This window comes from Monodon monoceros, unplaced genomic scaffold, assembly GCF_005190385.1.
Source record: "Monodon monoceros isolate NGI ecotype Baffin Bay Population unplaced genomic scaffold, NGI_Narwhal_1 Super_Scaffold_5, whole genome shotgun sequence".
Lineage (NCBI taxonomy): Eukaryota > Metazoa > Chordata > Mammalia > Artiodactyla > Monodontidae > Monodon > Monodon monoceros.
Window position 1 is genome coordinate 24,047,559 of NW_021703782.1, and position 22,061 is coordinate 24,069,619.

Below are 22,061 nucleotides of genomic sequence, written 5' to 3' on the forward strand. Positions count from 1 at the left end.
TGCGCAAGAGGAAAGTAATTTTAGGAACTTTATCATCACTATTAGATTGAAGATGAATTCTCATCTTTAAACATACCAGTTAATCATGGGTCTCTAGAAAATGTTGCTGAGATGCTTTCTTGTGAATGTGAGGTCTATTCTCAAGAACATGGATGTGTATGGGTGGGTGGGAAGGTGGTGTGTAGTAGTAACACCACAGAATGCACCTTGTTTTCATGTCTTACATTTGGATAAATTTATTGATGAGATTCTCATTCCTATAGTATAAAAAGAAAATATTTTGCAGTATATATCATAATTGAAAGCCTTTACAGTGGAGAATTTTATGGCTATGTTCTGAGAAACAGGATGGACTTTCAGGTTTTTTTATAAGCATACTGATTTTGATGTGCTTGGCTTCCTAAAATGTTTTATGGTGGACTTAGAATGTTAATATTTAGATTAAAGAAAATTTTGTACTATTTTACTAAAGCCTTTAATTGTGTGATCACAAAGCGGAATAACTGAACATTACTATATTAGCTCTTTATCAGAGAGTAAAATTATGCTTTATTTGGAAAGTTTTGCCTAGGTATGAGACTATATTCCTATTTCTGAGGCTAAGTAAAAATATAGTAGCTGCCTTAATAGAAAGAAAACAGAGTTCCTACTTCATAATGAATAATGTATGAATGATAAAAGAAAAGTGAGAGGTCCCTGGAAATATTTAGCTTTTCAAAGTGTTTGGAACATATGCCTTAAATGCTTTAGGGATCCGCTAGAAGCCAGGAAAGACAAACAGTTGAAAGTTTCTTGGACTTATCCTTTCACTTCGTAATACATCTTAAATTTGGGTATTTATATAAAAACATACCTTTTAAATGGTACTCCAGTATAAACTGCAGGGATTTTGTAATGCTGTTCAAATATTTTCACATTACTTTGTTTTGAACTTAAAGATTCACTCTTACTTTTTGCTCGTTGTTATATGTAAGGTTTTTTGAACATCCTTGCTTAAAACATAAGTTCCTTCATAGTAGGATACAAAATTAATATTAAATACTTAAGCTCCTTTAGACATTGTTGAGACAGATTATAAGTATGTGTGTACTTTAGCTTATGTGCTGCATTGATAGTGGTTAAATGTATGACCCTACAGGCAATCTTTTTAAGCAGATAAAACTGTTGGGATGTTTTCCCAGGATGATGGGATTGCCCTCCAAGCGTATCTCTTCAATGCGGTCCCGAATATAACTGGTGTCATTAGCCTTGCAGAATGTATCATCTGTAATTGAAGTTATGTTGTTAAACTAGAAAATAAAAGGGAAAAATGGTTTAGAAACCCGAAATCATCCTTTTGTATTTTGTGTAATGATATCTCACAGAATATTTTATCTAAAAAGTGATTTTTAAAATATTGTACATACTGTGTATATATCTTCATGGTAATAAAAACCCTTGCTGAGCAATCTGAGCCTCCCTTTTTAAAGTCTACAGTATTACTTTGGAAGAACAGACTACTGGCTATTTCTAAGAGCAAAACCCATATAACAAATTTCTGAGTATAAATAAGATTATAATAGCTGGATAAAGTATCCTATTCTAGAGTGTCAACTCAAAATGGGTACTGTTTCCTTAAATATACTTTAAAGAAATAAAAAGAAAAAATGGGAATTCTTGTGATGGTAAAAGACCACTTTTAGTTTATTTTTATTCCCTTTTCACTTTTCTATTACCCTAAGTTGATGTTGGACAATAAAGTCAGCTGGGAAGTCTCCAAAAGCAAGTGTTTACTGCTATTTGGAGAAGGAAACATAAACCACAGGTCTAAGTGTCCCCTAACTTCAAATCCACATGTCAGATTAACTAGGAGATGCCAAGTGCACACCTGGAGACAAATCCTACTATAAGAGCAGACCTCCCACCTAGTGTTACTGGTCCTTTCGTTGTGCTCTGGATAGAACCAGGGCTTCTGGGCAGGAGAGAACATTTGGCTAAATATTAATACTTTTGATGAGCAAAATTTACGTGTAAATAAGTGAGCTTCCTAATGAATCGTAAGATTGACCCATAATAATTTGAATTAAAGTCAGATAATGTGAAAGGAGCAATCATACCTGAAGATGAATTACACGCAGACTTTCTGGTAAATTAAGAGGCACAGATTCCAGGGCATTGTGGTCCAAGTAGAGGAAGGAGAGGTTATTCAATTTCTGTAAGGAAAAGGTGCTTTTGCTTAAGTGTTACTGAGCTCATTGCATTTCTTCACGTGATTCAAGCTATATACACACATATATGTATAAACACATAGATATAGATATAGACATATATCAATACTATTAATCATTGGTATGGTAGTTTTAGGTTTGGTGGGATTTTTTTGTTTGCTTTGTTGTTGTTTGGTGCTTTTGGTTTTACAAGTAGTATATTTGGTCCTTCACGAAGGGCAGTAGAGTCCTGATGCATCCCCACATTTCTGTCCCCTCATCTCACTTCTGAATACCATCATATTCAGCCTCAGCCCTCATGCCAATTTCTGGGGCCCTTTAAATTTCTCTTGGGAGCAGGTAATAAGGTTAATTCTTATGCAGGATTATATTTGCATCTGGTACTGCCATAACCTCTCTTGAACCTTCACAACTTTCCATTTCAGCTCCACCAATTTGTAGTAAAATGAATATTCCTAAGAGATGTGTATGCTTGTTAGTAAGATGTCTCCCAAAGCAGTTTATTAAATACGTAGCCAAGTATGACTTTTTTACACCCCAAGGACTCTACATTGGATTACTCTTCATGATCAGTAATCCATTATTGTGTATAATTTTATAATATGATCTCAAGATGTACTTTCCCTTGACAATAATCTTTTACCTTACCTTTGATATGCATCCTGTGACAGAATTTGGTAATTTTTTTTTTTTTTAGAATTAATTTGCTGTTATTTTAATCCTTTCTTTCTTTGTTTTTTTTTTTTGTGTGTGTGGTACGCGGGCCTCTCACTGCTGTGGCCTCTCCCATTGCGGAGCACAGGCTCCGGACGCACAGGCTCAGTGGCCATGACTCACGGGCCCAGCTGCTCCACGGCACGTGGTATCCTCCCGGACCGGGGCACGAACCCGTGTCCCCTGCATCGGCAGGCGGATTCTCAACCACTGCGCCACCAGGGAAGCCCTAATCCTTTCTTAAGCATCCTATAATTCACCATATGGGCACCAAGCTCCTGTCTTTCCCAGTGGGCCTCTTTAACATGGATTAGAGTAACCTGATTTTACCAGTGGCTTTGGCAGCTTAGGGCATTAAGCAAAACTAGAAAATAGCTGAGTTTATCATTTTCATGCCAACTTGTCATGAATCCCTTCTGTAATCCACGTGTAAAATCCGAAATATTCAAACATTCCTTTTGTGAAATGTTGATTAGCTCCTGTAGGTCTTTTTTGTTTGTTTTCTTTTGTTTTATAAATTTATTTATTTATTTATTTTTGGCTGCATTGGGTCTTCGTTGCTGTGCTTGGTCTTCCTCTAGTTGCAGCAAGCAGGGGCTACTCTTCATTGCAGTGTGTGGGCTTCTCATTGTGGTGGCTTTTCTTCTAGAGCACGGGCTCTAGATGCACGGGCTTCAGCAGTTGTGGCTCACTGGCTCTAGAATGCAGGCTCAGTAGTTGTGGCGCATGGGCTTAGTTGCTCCACAGCATGTGGGACCTTCCCGGACCAGGGTTCAAACCCGTGTCCCCTGTGTTGGCAGATGAACTCTTAACCACTGCGCCACCCGGGAAGTCCCTACTCCTGTAGGTCTTTAGCATGTCAGTTATTCAAAGGTTTACCTGCTCAAATTGCATATCTTCAAATTACAAACATTTTTTTGTTTTTAAAATGAGTCCAGTTTTTAAAAGTCCCCTAAGAGTCCCTTAACTTCTGAGGAACTGCTAGGAATTGTCCTAAGGAGCTACAAACCTTCCTTTTCGTTTTTTTTGTTTGTTTGTTTTTTGGCGGTACGCGGGCCTCTCACTGTTGTGGCCTCTCCCGTTGCGGAGCACAGGCTCCGGACGCGCAGGGTCAGCGGCCATGGCTCACAGGCCCAGCCACTCCACGGCATGTGGGATCTTCCCGGACCGGGGCACGAACCCGTGTCCCCTGCATCAGCAGGCGGACTCTCAACCACTGCGCCACCAGGGAAGCCCCAAACCTTCCTTTTGAATGAGGTCTTCTGTTGCCAACAGTAGCGTGATTGTCTCATCCTTTTATCTGGGGTTTCTTCCAGGACTGGGAATGAGTACATAGAGCTATGGAAGTCCTGGGCTGAGGTTACTTCCCTGTAGGCTCTGCATTTTGAGACAACCTGGCTATCTAAATCAGAGGAAATCACCTTGCCCTTTTCATGTGCATTTATTTTCTTGTATTACTAAATTAAGGAATATGTGTAATTTTTACTACATACAGAATTTTGTATTAGGTGCCATCATGGAATTCAAAAGAATGTCTACCTACAGAAGTCTATGGTGTAATACTTTTAAGTATTAAAAATAAAATTCAGTGTTTACTTTAGAACATGATTTTTTCTGGTGTTTGTAAATTACTAATATTGTAAGGAAAAAAGAAACACAGGAACACTCCCATTTTGAGGTTTTGCAGACTGTTGGTGCCATGAGGGTGCAAACCTTGTCTGTGTAAATAAATATTGCTGTGTGAACAAGGGAAAAAGATGTGACACCAGGTAGTCCCATGAAACAAGATAAAGGTATTTTAAGTGAGGTACAGGCATAAGCTAGACTGAATAAGCCTAGTAGTATCACTATTTATCATGTAAATAATATCTTCATTTATCACATTAAAATAGTTTTAAAACAAAATTCTAGACCATAGTTTCTTTTTCTTTTATCATGTAATTATTGGCTGTATAACCGATATTTTTATATTGTGCTCAGTCATACTATAAAGTACTTACTTTGAAAGTATTTGCTTTGATTCCTCTACTCTTGATTTTGTTGTATTTTGCATTAAATAAAGTAAGCTTGGGAGGGAGAACTGGAAGTTTCAGTAGTTGATTTTCAGCTAGTGTAAGTTCTTCTAACAGTGAAAGTTTTGAAAAAGTACCGTCTTCTATATCTTCAATCAAATTTCCCGTAAAATCAAGTCGCCTTAAGTTAGCTTGAAGGAAAAATATACAAAAAATAAGAAATTTTTAAAAAATATATGAAGTTAAATTCTTAATTGTCTGGACTGAGGAAAAGCATTTGTTTATCAGGTCATTCAAACGTCTTTTATTTTTAGTGCCTAGCAGAGTGTCTACAATTAGTAGCTCAGTAAGTTTTGTTGAACACTGAGCATCTACTCTGTGCTTGACACTGATGGTCTTTCTCACTGAAGTTCTAAAACCTCAGGTTTGGAAGGGAACTTAAAGTTAATAGAGTCCTTCCATCCTTTTTTGTTTGAATTCTCAGTATGCTCAAGTAGTTTGAAAGAAACTTTTTGTTGCAAATTATGGAAAGTAAGCATTACATCTGATTGAATAAAATCATGTAAATATTTTTGGATTTTTTGCCAGCCTGTTATATTGTGACTGAGGATATCTTAATCTCTCCATGCCTTATTGCTTGACAACAATAAAGGCAAAAATGTTCCCTAATTTGTTACCGTGGTGCATACTGAGAGACAGAGAAATTCAATGTGTGAGAAATTCAATGTGTGTATTTATGTGTGCATCACTTTTGTCCATCTGGGATGATTAGAAAATATGGTCCCTTCTCACTATTCAAGGTGGTCATGTCTATAAAGTCAGTGTAAATGCTGAATTAGTGAATATGGAACCATTGCTCCTAGGGAATATACAGGGTTAGAGCCTCTCATCACACATTTTCATCAACCAATCAGTGGAAAATTTTATGTGTGTTTCTTTTTAAAGGCATCTTACTTAGTATATATTGTTGATACATTAACATTGAACTCACAGCCAATCAACGCTGTAACTCACACTTAAATAAAGATTACCTAACATGTGTTTTCCCTGTAAGGCACATCACAGCCTTCTTGCAGTTAGGAACACTAGACAGCATTTTAGCACTATACTTAGGGAGCATTTTAAACAGCAAAAAGCACAAAAATGTGAAAAATGTGGCACTAAGTAGACTGTAAAGAGGATACTTGTTTACAGTATAAAAGCTGAAACAAAAGGCCAAGCATCTCATTCAGCCTATCCTGGATGGCTCAAATTTTTTGCCACTGTGCACATGTCTACGAATGACCATGAAAGTGCCAGAAGTATTGATGTTTTGGGTTACAAATAAATTTTATCAAGTAGGTGAGTTTGAAAACATGGAATCCACAAAAGAGGAACAACTGTATTCAGTCAGTTGGGAGCTACTGCTGACAGCATGAATTTAGTTATGGCTATTCTTGTAAATGTGTAGCGCGGCCAGTGTGCATTTCTTGATGTGACTTTCTTCAGAAGCCCTTGACGTGGGGCCAGTTGCATTTCATGATGTGACTTTCTTCAGAAGCCCTTGACAGCGTTGGAATCTAGAAAATTTATGAGGGATTAGTGATCCAGACTTGGACTTCATACTGCAGAAGTAGGGGATTTGGGTGTGCTCATGGCAACACTCTCCTGGCAGCTGTTGTAAGCTTTGATTGGACACCAGAAGTCCAGGATTTTTAATGACCTGGGAAGGAGTTAAATGGCACTGCTCTCAGCATTAATTCTGTATTAGAGTCATCTGAAGAGTTTGGTTGTGGTTAATGACAACACCTGGGCCTCTAAATTTAGAGACCTATATTAGAATCTCTGGGGACTAGGACCTGGTATCAAAAATACTTTAATATGCAGCCAGATTTAAGAACCGTGAGTTAAAGTAAGAAAAAGCAGTTTCTGTGTTTTTATAGTGAAAGTAGAAAATAAAACATTGTCATTGGAGAAATATCCTGATTATATTTGTATTGCTGACTGGCTGAGGCAAATGGATCTTGAAATATTGGGGTTGAGAAGATATAGTTGCCCATATGTTAGATGGGCTGTCAACATAGACTCCATAGTCACCAGTAAAGAAAGATGACAGGGAACATCTGAATGGAAAGGAGATTCCATGTGAAGTGTGGTGGATACTTAAAATACCTCAACGGTCACTACCGTACACGTGATAGGCCACAGGTACCTAGAAACTTGTGTTTATATGAGTTAAATACTAACATGAGTTAACACTAATATCTTATTTAAAATTAACTTACGTATGTCTGCAAAATCTTTGGCAGTCAACTTTTTAATTTTGTTGAATCGTGCATAAAGATAGGCTGATTCCTTTGGCAAGGGTGGTACAGCATCAATGTCAACTTCTTCACAGTATACAGAGCCACTTAAACAAACACATAGCAGGCATGTGGGCATTTCTAAATTGGGAAACAAAAATCATAAAAATCAGTAGTTTAAAAATATTTGACCTCTAGTGTTAAAATTCTTGCTATCATTTATGTTATTACCAATTTGAAAAGATCCTTTACAGAATTACGGGTGATAACAGGAAAGACGTTATGGCCATGATAGCTAGTAATCGATATTGTATCTGATAACTCACCAGAATTTTATTTTAAATTCTGTAATCCACAATCTCTTTTATTCTCCTATCTGTTTTAGCAGTGATCATTTAATTGCTGAATTGATTGACAGTTACATTTCTTCATTGGAGTATCAAAAATCATAAAGCAGGACTTAAGGTAAATATAAGCTTGATTTATCACTTGGAGTGGTGCAAACACATTTCTAATGAGTTTAGAAACCACTTAGCTAAATAAGCAAACTATTAACTTAAAAATTGGAGTCATCATGGGTACTGTTAGAATCCCTATTGTACCCTATGTCATTCATTGCATTTACTTGTCATGCATCTTTCATCTCCTTCAACCTGCAACAGTTCCTTAGTCTTTGTTTTTCATACCTTTTACTGTTTTGGAAATTTTTGAATTTTTTAAAACTTTTATTTTCAGGGCATTTATTTTGCAGAATATCTTTCAATTAGGGTTTATATGAGGTTCCTCATTTTTTGGCAGGAATACCATGGAAATAATGTTACATCCTTAGTGTTATGTATCTGTCTCATTCCTTATGATGCTGTCTTTGGTCACTTGGTTCAGTTAGTATCTGCCATGGTTCTCACTCTGTGAAATTACTGTTTTTCACTTTGTAATTTGTATCTTCTAGAGGAGTACTTTGAGATTCTAAACATCAGGTTTGTCATCAAACTTTCACCCTCTAGTTTTATCATCTGTTGAAGATTCTTACTTGAATCATTTATCACTAGGATAATTGCCAATTATTTTCTAATTCCATCATTTCTTCTATATTTGTTAGTTGGCATTCTGATATAAGGTGGAACATTCCCTTCTTATTTGTTTATTTCTGTCAGTATGAACTTATGAATTCCTCATCCCACGGATAACGTATCCCATAATACGTTACTGTCTTATTTATTTTGATAATCACGTTGTCACAGATTAGTCAGTGAGAACTCTTAAGCTCTGTTTATCCTCCCACAGCCTTTTTATGGTTCCATGATATACAGTAAGTTGCACATATTTAATTTGTATAATTTCTAAGTTTGGACATGTGTATATGCCCATGAAACCATCACCACAATCAAGATAATTAACATATCCATCACTCCAAAAGTTTCCTCATGCCCTTTGGTAATTTCTCCCTCCCAGCAACCACTAATCTCCTTTCTGTCATTATATGTTAGTTTGCATTTTTGAAACTTTTATATCAAAAGAATCATGCAGTATACACTCTTTTGTCTGGCTTCTTTCACTCTGCATAATTATTTCTCAAAATAATTTTGTATGTATCAGTAATTCATTCCTATTTATTACTGAGTTCATTCCAATTTATTCCATTGTCTCAATAAACACCATTTATACTGTCATCTCTTACGGACATTTGGGTTGTTTCCAGTTTTTGGCTATTTCAAAGAAAGCTGCCATGAACATTTATGTATGGACTTAATGTTTTCATTTTTCTTGGATAAATACCTAAGAGTAGAATGGCTGGGTCTTATTATACGTATGTATTTTACCTTTTGAAGAATGTCCTAAAGTGTTTTCCAAAGTGGTTGTGCCATTTTACATTCTCATTAGCAGTGTGTGAAAGTTCCAGTTGCTCCACATTCTTGTCAACATTTGGTATGTATGGTTGGACTTTTTTATGTTAGCCTTTCAAGTAAGGTTTGTTGTGGTATCGCGTGTTTTAATTTACATTTTCCTAATGACTAATGTGCTAAGCATCTTTTTATATACTTATTTGCCATCCACATATTTTTTTGTGGTGAAGTGTCTATTCATATCTTTTGCCTGTTTTTTTAAATAGCTTTTTGTATTATTATTTTTGAATTATAAAAGTATATTCTGTAGATATAAATCATTTGTCAGATTTATGTTTTGCAAATATTTTCCTCCAGTCTGTGGCTTGTCTTTTTATTTCCTTATCAATGTCTTTTGAAGAGCAAACATTTGGGGCCTTCCCCAGCAGTCCAGTGGTTAAGACTCCACGCTTCCACTGCAGGGGGTGCATGTTCCATCCCTGGTTGGGGAACTAAGATTCCACATGCCGCATGGTGGGGCCAGAAAAAAAAAAAAAGAAAAGCAAACATTTTTTATTCTAATGAATAACAGTTGATCCCTTTATATTGTCTGGATTTCAATGAGCAGGTCTTGTACATCTTTTACACATTTATACCTATGTATTTTTTATATTTTGATTAATTTAAAAAATTAAATGTCCCCACTGTTTTTTGAGAACTTACTTATTTTCTGGCATGCTAAGATATCCCAGACCAATCTTGCCCTTTCCTTGCCCCAGGCCTGAAATCAGCTATTATTTTAAGGAGTACTGGTCCCTTTTAGTGGAGGATGGTATTTAGAAACCAACATTTGGGTGTGGATGTGCTCATTGCTACTGGGATCTCATTGCTTCTGGGCTTTTTCAGCAAAGGGGCCTGGGAAATATATGTATTTTTATTTGGCGCTCTCTTCATATATAATACACATACATACACACAAGTATATGTATATGGACATGGACATAATACACAAGTACACACATGCAGACATACATATATACATGTATATAATATGTGTCATGCTCATACGAAAACATAAGCACATCATATGCATATTTTCACATACACACTCATACAGGGAGGCAAACATGTATATATCTATTTCTGTATCTCTGTATACAAACCAGGAGTTGATCCTGATATCTTTCATTCCACTCCATCTCAACAGTGTTCATTTTAGCCTTCCCCCTTACCATATTTGTAACACCCTTCTCTGACAATGAGAAACCTGGCTCTTGTGATCCACTGTGCATTTACTTTACTCAGTCCCAGAACACACATTAAGTAGTTTCATTATTGCTAACCTATAATACTATGGAAAACAAACCTACCCACTAGAATTTTAGTATTTGCCTATTTTATTTTGTCTTTAGCCTGAAAGTATACAGTCAAAATACTGTGTTTAAGGATTACTTCGATTAGATTCTTCCCCCTGTAGTGTGTTATGTTATTGATTTGAAATGCAATTAAGTTTCTATTTTTCTGTTTGTTTGCCAATTTGGGTTCTTTTTATCTTATCCTAGTTGGTTTTATTTATAAATGTATTTGTTTGTTTGCTTATTTGAATATAGCATTATTCTAAAATCAAATCTACACAACAAGTGTATACTCCAAGAAGTTCTAGAACCTTCCCCTAGTACCCCTAGTTACCATCTCCCCCTCCTTTCTACCCCTAGTCCCATCTGTAACCCATAGGTAACTAGTCTCAGTTTTTTAGTTACCCTTCTTGAATTTCTTTTCACAAAGTGGGCTGATGTATGTATATTCTCTTACATCCCCTTCATTCCTTTTTTTTTTTTTTTTTTTTTTTTTTTGCGGTACGCGGGCCTCTCACTGTTGTGGCCTCTCCCGTTGCGGAGCACAGGCTCCGGATGCGCAGGCCCAGCGGCCATGGATCACAGGCCCAGCCGCTCTGCGGCATGTGGGATCTTCCCGGACCAGGGCACAAACCCGTGTCCCCTGCATCAGCAGGCGGACTCTCAACCACTGCGCCACCAGGGAAGCCCCCCTTCATTCTTAGGTGAAAGACAGCATACTGTAGATACTCTATTGCATTTTTTTTTCACATAATCTCTTCTGAAAATCACTCCATATTAGTTATAGAGATCATCCTCATTCACTTTTACAACTGCATACTATTCCCCTGGGTGGATGTACCATACTTTATTCAACCACTCTTCAATGTATGGATAATTAGATTGTTTCCAATAATTTGCAGATGCAACCAATGCTTCAGAGATTTTGCATATGTGTTTTCTTACTTTTGGAGGTATATCTTTAGGGTGAATTCCTAGAAGTCAATTGCTGTGTCACAAAGTAAATGCGTATTAGGTTTCGTTAGACATTACCAAATTCCTGTCCATTCTACCAGTTTGTATTGCCACCAGCAACGTATGTCAGTGTCTGATACCCTACAGTTTTTCCAATGGAATATATTAATATATTTGTCAGATAGGTTAAAAAATTTTATCTCAGCATAATTTAAACTTGCATGTGAGATTGAACATCTTTTATGTGTTTAAGCGTCATTTTTATATCATTTTGTGAATTGTCTGTTCATATCTTTTGTCCATTTTTCCAGTGGATTTTTGATCAGTTTCTTTTTCCTGGATTTTTACTTGTTCTTTAGAAATTAGAGATATTAACTCTTTATCAGTGATATATATTACAAATATTTTTCTCAGTTTTCAGTTGCCTTTGGCTTCATTTATGATGGTTTTTGCCATGGAGATGTTTCATTTATGGAGTCAAATTTATTGATCTTTTCTATTATCGTCTCTGGAGTTTGAGATACCCCACACCCAGGTTATCTTCTACTATTTGTATGGTTTCACTTTTTGCATTTAGACCCTAATTTATTTGGAGTTTTTCTGTGTAAGATAGGGATCTAATTGTATCCCTTGTCAGTTGACTACTTAGTTGTCCCAGCCCCAGTTTTTTAAAATATCATCTTTGCTTCAGTGATTAAAGATGTTACCTTTATTATTTACTAAATTTCTACATGTATTTCTTTTTGTCTGTGGACTTTCGTTCATGCACCAGTATTACACTTATTTTAAGTATGCAGGCTTTAAAGCATGTTCTGATAGGTGATTTCATGCAGGTTTGATTTTCCTTCTGAACTTGAAGATCAGCCTTACCAGCTCTTTAAAGAAGTTCATTGTTGTAAATTTAGGGAGCACTGACATCTTTGTGATATTAAATCATCCTACTCAAGAGCAAAGAATGTCTTTCCATTTCTTCAAGTCTACTTTCACTATGATACTTCTCAAATTTCTTAAGATATATTTTCTGGTTTTGTCCTTTTTTTTTTTTTTTTTTGCGGTACGCAGGCCTTTCACTGTTGTGGCCTCTTCCGTTGCGGAGCACAGGCTCCGGACACGCAGGCTCAGCGGCCATGGCTCACTGGCCTAGCCGCTCCGCGGCATGTGAGATCTTCCTGGACCAGGGCACGAACCCGTGTCCCCTGCATTGGCAGGTGGACTCTCAACCACTGCACCACCAGGGAAGCCTTGGTTTTGTCCATTTTAATTTTATTGTAGCAATATAGAAATCAGTGTGTGATTTTTTTTTTCATATTGTCATGTGAAGTAATGTTCTGTGATAGAGCAAGAATAAACCAAATAGAAACTAATAAGTAGGACTTTGTAATTTGTTATTTTATAAGTTTTCTATTGTTTTAATTGAAATGTACATTATAATTATTTATGTATATAACTATGTCTCTCTTCTGTGAGTTTCTTAAAGGCAAGAATTATATTTTATTTACTTTATCCTCAGGCTACATAGTATTTGAAAGTAATTGGTGTTTAACAAGTATTTCTTGAACTGATTTTATATAGACAGAAGCACACACTTTGTAGAGGCTAAACGTAGACTAAACTTTGTTCTTGAATGTTCCTATTCCACATTTCTCACTCATAATGTGGAATGGCAAATGATGAAAACGCACAATATACCTGTTTGACTTTATCATTAGAGATAAAATTCCACTGTTTGGATCTACTATATCCTGATGCAATTTTTGATTACTATAAGGAATAAAGTTCCATTATAAGCTATTTTTTAAAGCTCCTTTAAAAAAATTTGATGCTAGAGTATTCATACTTACCATCATTTTCTTTCTTGGGGGATAATGGTTTTATACTCTCATCTTTTTGTAATTGAAAACCTTTCTCATCGGGTATTATTATCATAGTTTCTTTTTCCTGTTGAAAAAATAAACATTTATTATCAGGTGTGACAAGGACCAATTTGGACGGTAAAACTGAGGGATTACAGACAACATTCTCCCGTAAGTGTTCTGGTTGAACAGCCTCTCCCCTTTCCATTTGTCTATTAAATGTCGTTGAATTCTACTCCACAAATATCTTGGTCCCTGCATTTATATTAAGATAGAGAGAATCCTAAAGCAATGTAAAGAGAAGAAGCAGAGAACTTTTTATTTACTACTTTTTAGGGGCCAGTAGATTTTTGAAAGTATTCTTTAAACTGATTGATAGATTCAAATCAGCCATGTGAGCCAACAACTTGTTGTTATAGTGGGCCTTTTTTTTCCCTAAGCTATAACTATATATGTATACCTATATTATATATATGTGATAATAATAATAATAGCATATTAACCAACTCCGTTGAAAGAAATTGTACAGTTAACATTTGCTCATCTGTACTAAAAAAAGAAAGAAGCAATTAAAACTGTTCACTCTTAAAATCTTTGTCATCTTATTTATAGTGGAGAACTTTTGAAGCAATCAACATTGTTATATATTTGGCTGCTTTGCTCATTTTCCATTTGTGTGTGTGTGTGTGTGTGTGTGTGTGTGAGAGAGAGAGAGAGAGAGAGAGAGAGAGAGAGACACATACAGACACACGGTAGGCAGGCAACAGATACTTATGTGCTGTATTAACTTTTTCCTTTCCCGGTGTTCATTTCTGTGTGCCAGTAAAACCACAAGTAATTACTTAGCCCCCGTACAAGTAGAATATGAAGATGTGGTGTGAAAGTCATCCCTGTAGACAATGACAGTTACCGTTACTTGGTAAAGTGATGGAGTCTGAATTGTTAAAACCGATTAAAAATTAAGCTATATTAAGTAGTTTTCAGTTTTTGACATATGTGAATTATTGTGAAATGCTGTAGATACAAAATAAGCAGTACTCTTTATTTCCTTGAACCACTTCTTCCTAAAACAATAAACCTTAAGCTGGTGATTCATTTTTATTTCTCCTAATACACATTTCTCCTATTTTATTTTAATATGCATATATAGGACATTATGTAATATTACTTAACATATAAATCTCAACTGGTCAGAGATCCTCTCAAAGTTTAATTTTCCTTAAATTTTATGTTTTAAATTTTAGTTTTCCTTAAATCTTATGTTTTGGTTGCTATAGATACTGTTTGGTTATTATGGATTCTATGTATTAATTTGGGAAGCATGCATACTTTAAAAATATCATCTTAGGACAGTTATTTTGAATTATTTTGAAGCATTTAATGTGCTTTTCCTTTCCTCTTACCTTATCAGACACATTCAGAAAAAACAAAAACATACATTTAAATGGGCGACCATTTTAGAAATTAAATTTAGAGTAGAAATAAAATACCTTAATACTTTTTCCATCCAGGGATTTATCCTCATAATCTCGGCTAAATAAGCTTTCTTCAAAATTGTCTGTTCCATAATCATAGATAATGCGTGAATCCTGCTGAGATGGTGGTGCTGGCTTTATCAGAGGCACAAACAGGAACAGGAGAAGTGTAGATTTCAGAGTCTTCATTTTAGCAAAAATGAAAGTGACTGGAAGTTAATAAGCTAGTGGCCTGCTGACTGTGGGACAATACTCTGTTTTACCCTGGAAATAAAAACGCAGACCATTGAAGCAATATTTAAAAGCTTAGAAGACTTTTTGGCAGGGTATACGCAGTAGGGACCAGAGAACAAGTATTTAACCCTTAGTGATCTTTAATTAGATGCTAAAAGTTTTTATGTATCAGCCACATTCTGAAAAATAGTTTCAGAAAATGGTTTTAGTTCCTTTTATATCAAAAATCCAAGCAATGTTGATAATTTCAGTTTTTTAATAACTAGGTGCCTTGAACAAAGGTACTTGTTTGTAATTGAAGTCTTCTTAGGATACCTGTAATATAAACAGTTAAAATGAAGTCCCATGATCCTGTCTCATGTGAGTTAAAAAATATCATATTTCAACTTTGCTCCTTTATAAGAACTCTTGATTTGTATTGGTATGAGCAGAAGCAAGTTCCAGGAACAGTTTTATAATTAAATTTTAAATTTAACATTATGAAAAGTAGTCATTAACACTTTTTTAGGTGGTACAGAATATGGGAAAAGCCATAATTTAAATTTTGTTAGTTTTATAATTTTTATAGATATCATTTCTTTTAGTTAATAGCATTTCTTTTAAAATTTAAACCATGAAAAATGCAAAAATAGTATTGCAGACTAGAAAAAATATAGAACTTTAATCAAAGATTTAGAGGGAATGAAATGGGAAAGATTTTTAGGCTCACCGCTGGATTTTATCTGGTGGTGCACATTTTACACTTTTTCATAAGTAACTTCAGACAGAATCACTCATAGTTGCTGGTGCTGCATTGTAGATACCAGTTTGTCAAAAATCAATGGTTGAAAATTAAGAATAACGTGGTTTTGTGACTTTTGCAGCACCTTGTTCTTGCCTGCGTGGACATTAAAGTTATGCAATGATATACTTAAGTGCTTGTTAAAAAATAATTGTTCAAAGTAACTGAAACATAAAAAAATTAAATATGGCCTTTACATTTACTAAGATTGTTAGGTGTCACATTTTAACAAACGATATTTAAAATAATATGTGAAAAAAGAGCCTACCGTTGTAGCTGTTTTGAAGTTTTTTGTGGTTTTCCTCAGTAGATGGTCATGGCTTGCATTAGCCCCAAGTGGGCGGGTGAATGAGAAAAGCTGTGGATCGATTTCAAACTGCTGAATAGAATTTCAGGGCCCAACAGCTTTCAAAGCAGTTTCCATGTGGTAGAGATCTTTGCCAACATTCTTTCTCTAGGGTGAAATGTAGTGTGTTGTACTAGAGAACTGTGCTTAAAGTATTTGTAACTGCTGTACTCAGATTGCTTCTACTGTTTACCATAATTTTGTTATTTTTACCTTGTGTAATAAATACTCATGTTTTTGTGAATATTAGTTTATGAAGATGACATAGTTTAAAAATCATTCTTTTCATTTTAGTGCTTTCCCAGTAGACAAAACATCTGCTTTTTGAATGAAATAAAACACCAAACTAAAGCATAATCTATGCTCTTAATTTTATGAAGAGTAAAAATGTTGTTCTAGTACTTTAATTAGTATATAGCCAAAAAGTTTCCGGTGTAGAAATTAGTTTTAGCACAAATTATTTTTTAGTTTAGTCATTTGAGGTCCCTCTCCCCCTTTATATTGTTACATATAACAAAAACTCAAGTGTCAGAATTAGCTTTTTAAAAATAAATTTTATTTATAATTTGGGGTTTGATAGTAAAATATATTTTTGTTTGCTAAATGAAGGAAGTTGTTTTAATTATTTTAATATTAAATTTGATTTTTTTTAAGTTGAAGTGGGATTTAGATAACTATGTGAACATCTTTAAAGATTTGTTTTAATTTTATCACTCTTTGGTACTTTTAGCAGTCAAGGTAATATTTCTTTCTCCTCTATGCTAAAAATTCAATAAATATGGATATGGATAAATACTTTATTAAAAAGTAGAAAATGAAAGAATACTAATTTTTTCTCTTTTCTATTCAAAATTGGCTTTAGAGTTTTTCGAATTAAAGCTTGGATAAACTAAGACTTGAATACTCATGTTTTTATTTGAATGTGAATTATTTTAAATTTAGTTGTGATATTCTCTGGTTTTGGTTGATATAAATTGTCAATTTTATGGCTTTAAAGTCTTTGAAAATATCTAATAATGAAACAGCAGATATTGATTTGTTTTCTGTTGTGTGGCAGGTTTAATGGGATGTTGAGAAATGAACTGGATAGATGTTAAATAGATTTAGAGAATCTTAGAGATTCATAGTTTACTAATGGTATACACAGTTTGACACTTTGTAGTAATGAATATTATTTTGTGGATATAACATTTTTTTTCTTGAAAAATTATGACCAGTAAATATAGTTTTATTGGCATTCATTCATTTAGTAGAAGTTTATTGAGTGCCACTTCTCTGCCAGCACTACAGAAAAATAAACTCAGACAAGCAAAGTTCATTTTCTCCCCTCAAAAAGGAAGGGTTTGTAAGTTAGCAAGAAGGGCAACAAACAAGCGACAGAATGCACAGTGAGAGACCTGCTACAGAGAAATGTGCACAGAGTTCTGCAGTGGCCTGGGAAAGGGTGAAGCCACAGAGACTGCACCGTACTGACTTCTCTAGAGAAAATGAGGGGCGGGGGTGGGGGGCAGGCCGAGGGAGAAGTGCTCTAGGAATGGGAGCAGCACACAGGTGGGGAGGGTAGATCCTTAAGGAAATGGATAATTAGTTGTATATGGCTGGAGCTTGGAGGGAGAGAGAAGAGGTGAGGGGGGTGGCTCATGTTAAGAGATCAGACAGGGGACTAGAGGTCAGATTAAGGAGAGTCTTTTATACCTTGCTGAGGTGTTTGAGTTTTATTTGTAGCCAGTGAGAGACCACTGAGAGATTTTTAAGCCAGTGAGTGACATGATTCTATTTTCATTTTAGAAGTATCCCTCTAATGTTGCATTTCTGAAGAATATCACTGCTTATCTATTTTATTGGTTATTTATTACAAGTTTAAGGGTCTAAAATAACACACATTTATTATCTCACAGTTTCTTTGTAGCAGTCATGCACCCATAATCATATATATGCCATCTCTTTGCAATATTGTGTTGGTTAGAAGCAAGTCAGAGGTCCCATCCACACTTGAAGGGGAGATGACTATACAAGGTAAGATTCTAGAAGTATTCAGAATTACACTGGAAAATATGTATGTTCCCACCCACAGTTAGCCAGAGTTTGAGAGCACAGTCTCCCAAACCATCCTCATTTCTTATACCAACTGAAAGTTTGGGGGGTTCCCCAAACTACCCTCACATTTGATAATTTTCTAGGACTCATGGAACTCACTGAAAACCATTCTATTCATGGTTACGGTTTATCACAGGGAAAGAATACACATAAACATCAGCCAGAGGAAGAGACGCATTGGACAGAGTCCATGAGGGTTCCAAGTGCAGAGCTTCCATTGTTCTTAGGATGCGTTACCCACCCAGCATTGATGTATGACAAGGAATATGGGTATTGCCAACCAGGAAAGCACTACTGAGCCTCACAGTTCAGTTTTTACTGGGGCTTCATTACATATGCATGATCAATTGAGTATCCCACATGGTTGAACTCTGCCCCCAGGTTGACTGATACTATATGACACATCCTAAATCACATGGTTGTCTTTCTGGCATGGCCAACCTAAGGCTATTTGGTATGGCCCGTCCCACCCTAAGATTGGATGTGTTAACCCCCATTCTAAACAAAGATAGAGATTACCTCCTAGAAGCTGACAGCAAAACCCAAACCCCTCTTTGGTGTCAAATTCTTTACTACATAGTTTCCAGTATAAAATATGTTTCAAAGTTAGATTGTTTTCTACTCCAGAAGGAACTATTGTGTCCTGGTAGAAAGCTGTTTAGCTTTCACTGAACAGTAATAAAAGATGAAAGCTAAGGCTCAAGAGCATGCATTTATCCAAAATTGAGAGGGTTATCTCTGTGGAGTTCTTTTTGGTGACCCTGCCACATTATCCTTGGTATCTTTATAGGGTTTTATATCTTTGAAGGTGTCCCAGAATTTTGCCTTGTGTAGTCATCTCCCCTTCAGTGTGGGAATGACCTCTGACTTGTTTCTAATGAACATTCTAGGATTTTATGGGAAGTCTATGATTTGAATCTCCGTCTCAAATCTCTGCTTATGCCTGAAGCCTAGTTGTTTGGTCAAATGAGATAAAGATGTAGTTGTTTGGTCAAATGAGATAAAGATGCAAACCCAAGTACTTCCTGGACTAAAGGCTTAAGTTTAAAGGGAGGGGAATTATGACTCAATATAAAGAAGGGTTAATGTTAAAAATTTATCATATTTGTGATTTTAATTTTTCTGAGTAGTACATAAGTCTAGGTATAATAAATTTGCAACCTAAGCATGCAAGGACAGACATATCCATAAATGCCGTGTTATTTACTTGCTAGGCATACCAGGTTATACTTATTTAGGAAATTGGAACGTGTAAGAAACTTTGGATTTTTAGCGGTTATGACTTAATTTTGTTTCCAGCTGCTGTTATTCTTTATTTCTAAGATTTAGAAAAGATGTATTTGGAATCAGGAAATTGGGGTTTTAGTTCTAGCTTTCAATGGGTCATATGAATCCTTTGCTATAGTAAAAGTATACAGAAGAGACAGGTTTATTTCTTCTGTTTTTTCCCCATGGAATTGGTTTAGTATGTTACGTAATATGCATACATCTGCATTTTGGGTTAGTGGTTCCAACTTGAGGAATAAAGTAAAAATGTATAGTTTTCAGGTAATATTTAAACACATGCTAAACATTCTCAACCAGCATTATTATAAGCAAATTTATTAAATATCCTTTATTTTTATTTCCTTTCTAATATGTTTGCTAATTAAGCTTGGGTTCATCGTATGATTTGGATTTATTTGTTAGTGGTCACAAACACACACAGTTCAGCCTCAGAGCTAATATAGCTAATACCTTGAAGTGTAAATGAGAAAACTGATGAATTTTCATCTTTTTCTTTCCTGATATAAATATATCATCTGGTTTTGTTTGCAGCTCTGGTAGGAGGTAGAACTTTATTCTTCCATCCTCCTAGGGAAAGCATTGGTGGTTATTTGTTTTGTTTTCTTTTTAACGAGAAATACTTGGGGTAGGCATGAGTTCCTCTGGACATTTTTGAGTAACAAAAGATGGTTGTTAACCTGCCTCCTTACTTGGCCCTGCAGCTGGAGGACATTTTGTGATGTGTTTATATATACATGCCTTTAAAGGGAGAGCAGAGGTGACCTCTTCTTCCTAATAGACAGGAAGAGTTTGACTACTCTAGCCAGAGGAGCCAGGCAGCCAAGTGCCTTTTGAGGGATGGAGGGAACTCTGCTTCCCACCCTTGTAGGCCATCTAGAGGTGCTTTGGAAGCTGAACCATCAAATAATGACTTGGAATATGTTTGTGGTGGGTATATGATTTAAGCTCCCTCCTCTCTCTCCCTAATGAAATCTTTAGTAAATTCTGTCTTGTTTACTAGTCTTTTGTACAAGTGGAACCTTGCAAGGAACCTGAAAGATGCTAACTCCATTCTAGAGGGTCCCCGAGAGAGCGCCAAGGAATGCGAAGCACAGCTGATGGCTGGGGGCACATGTATCCAGTGGGCTGCTGGGCTGGACATACTGCAGTAATTACTGCTTGTAGGGTACCTGTAACTGGCATGCAGTTTGTTAAATGCTTTGGTATGTATACTATCTCTACTTGTCCTTATAATAGCCCTGTGAGAACCACCTTCCTTACAGAAATGCAGAAAGGGAGGCTTCAAGAAGTAACTTACTCAGAGTCATCTTGCTTAGTTACATGTGTGAAGTCAGGCTTCTACCAAGGTATATCTGATTTCAAGTTCCTTGTTACGAACTGCTAAACTGTGCAGGTTTTTTCTTCACTAAGCCTATTCATTGAAGATTAAAATGTATTTTCATTTGTCAATTTAGGAGGAGATAAAAATAGGTGCTCCAGAATTCTGAAAATTTGGAGGGTTTTAACTGTGCAAGAGGTGAAATAAGTAATTACCACATCTTTATATTAATCTCACCGTAGGACCTGTTTTCTCCACTCTTGCCAATCAGTCCCTACTCACACATCAAAGTACCACCTCTTTGAAGCCTTCAACTGCTTCACATCCTGGCCAGAAATAAAGTCGGCATATCTGTGTTGACATCGTGTTTCAGTTACTGCCACGTTGTATTTCTTTCTTCCTTTTGTTAGAGTGAGTTATTAGATTTTATTGTCTCTGTTAAATTTTTAAATAACAGCTTTATTGAAATAATTCACATCTCATGCAATTCACTTTTTTAAAGTGTACAATTCAATAGTTTTTAGTATTTTCAAACTTGTACAATCATCACTATAATCAATTTCAGAATATTTTCATCACCCCCAAAAGAAAGACTCTATCCATTGTCAGTCATCCCCCAGTTTCCCTTTATTCTCCTGCCCCCCAACCCCAGGCAGCCAATAATCTTTCTGTCTCTATAGACTTGCCTCTTCTAGACATTTTATATGAATGGAATCATACAATAGGTGGTCTTCTGTGACTGACTTCACTAGCATAATGTCTTCATGGTTCATCCATGTAGTAACATGTATCAGTACTTCATTCCTTCTTTTGGCTGAATAATTTTCCATTGTGTGGATATACCACATTTTGTTTATCCTTTCATCAGCTGAAGGACATTTGAGTGGTTTCCACTTTTTGGCTATTAATGAATAATGCTGCTATGAACATTTGTGTACATGTTTTTGTGTGAACATATGTGTTCAGTTCTCTTAGGTATATATCTAGGAGTAGAATTGTTGGATCATAGGTAACTAACTTTTTGAAGAACTGCCAGACTGCTTTCCAAAGCAGCTGCACCATTTGACTGCGTCACCAGCGGATTCCACTTTCTGTACCTGCTCATTAATACTTATTATTTGTCTGCCTTTTTGATTATAGCCATCCGGTGAATGTAAAGGAATATCTTGCTGTGGTTTTGATTTGCATTTTCCTGATGGCTCCTCATTAAATTTTAAATTGTTCTGGGTAAGAAATAGTCTTCTCTTTCTGATCTCCTAAAACACCAACAGTATTTTCCACATATTAGCTCATAATAAATGTTTAAATTTATAACCCTATTTT

The 22,061-nt window shown here is 35.7% G+C and overlaps 2 protein-coding genes across 2 annotated transcripts in view; one reads left to right on the top strand and one right to left on the bottom strand.

Annotated features, from left to right (window-relative positions):
* The window catches only part of CENPP (centromere protein P), a 230,689-nt gene that overhangs the window by 62,453 nt on the left and 146,175 nt on the right, over positions 1-22,061 (top strand). The gene's annotated exons all lie outside the window — the stretch shown is intronic.
* Positions 225-16,157, bottom strand: OGN (osteoglycin). Its single transcript, XM_029201720.1, has 7 exons — positions 15,959-16,157; positions 14,691-14,939; positions 13,189-13,285; positions 7,198-7,356; positions 4,922-5,124; positions 2,097-2,192; positions 225-1,289 (listed from the first exon to the last, which is right to left on the bottom strand). Exons 2-7 carry the CDS (start codon positions 14,862-14,864, stop codon positions 1,119-1,121), a joined length of 900 nt encoding a protein of 299 aa, XP_029057553.1. The 5' UTR covers positions 14,865-14,939; positions 15,959-16,157; the 3' UTR covers positions 225-1,118.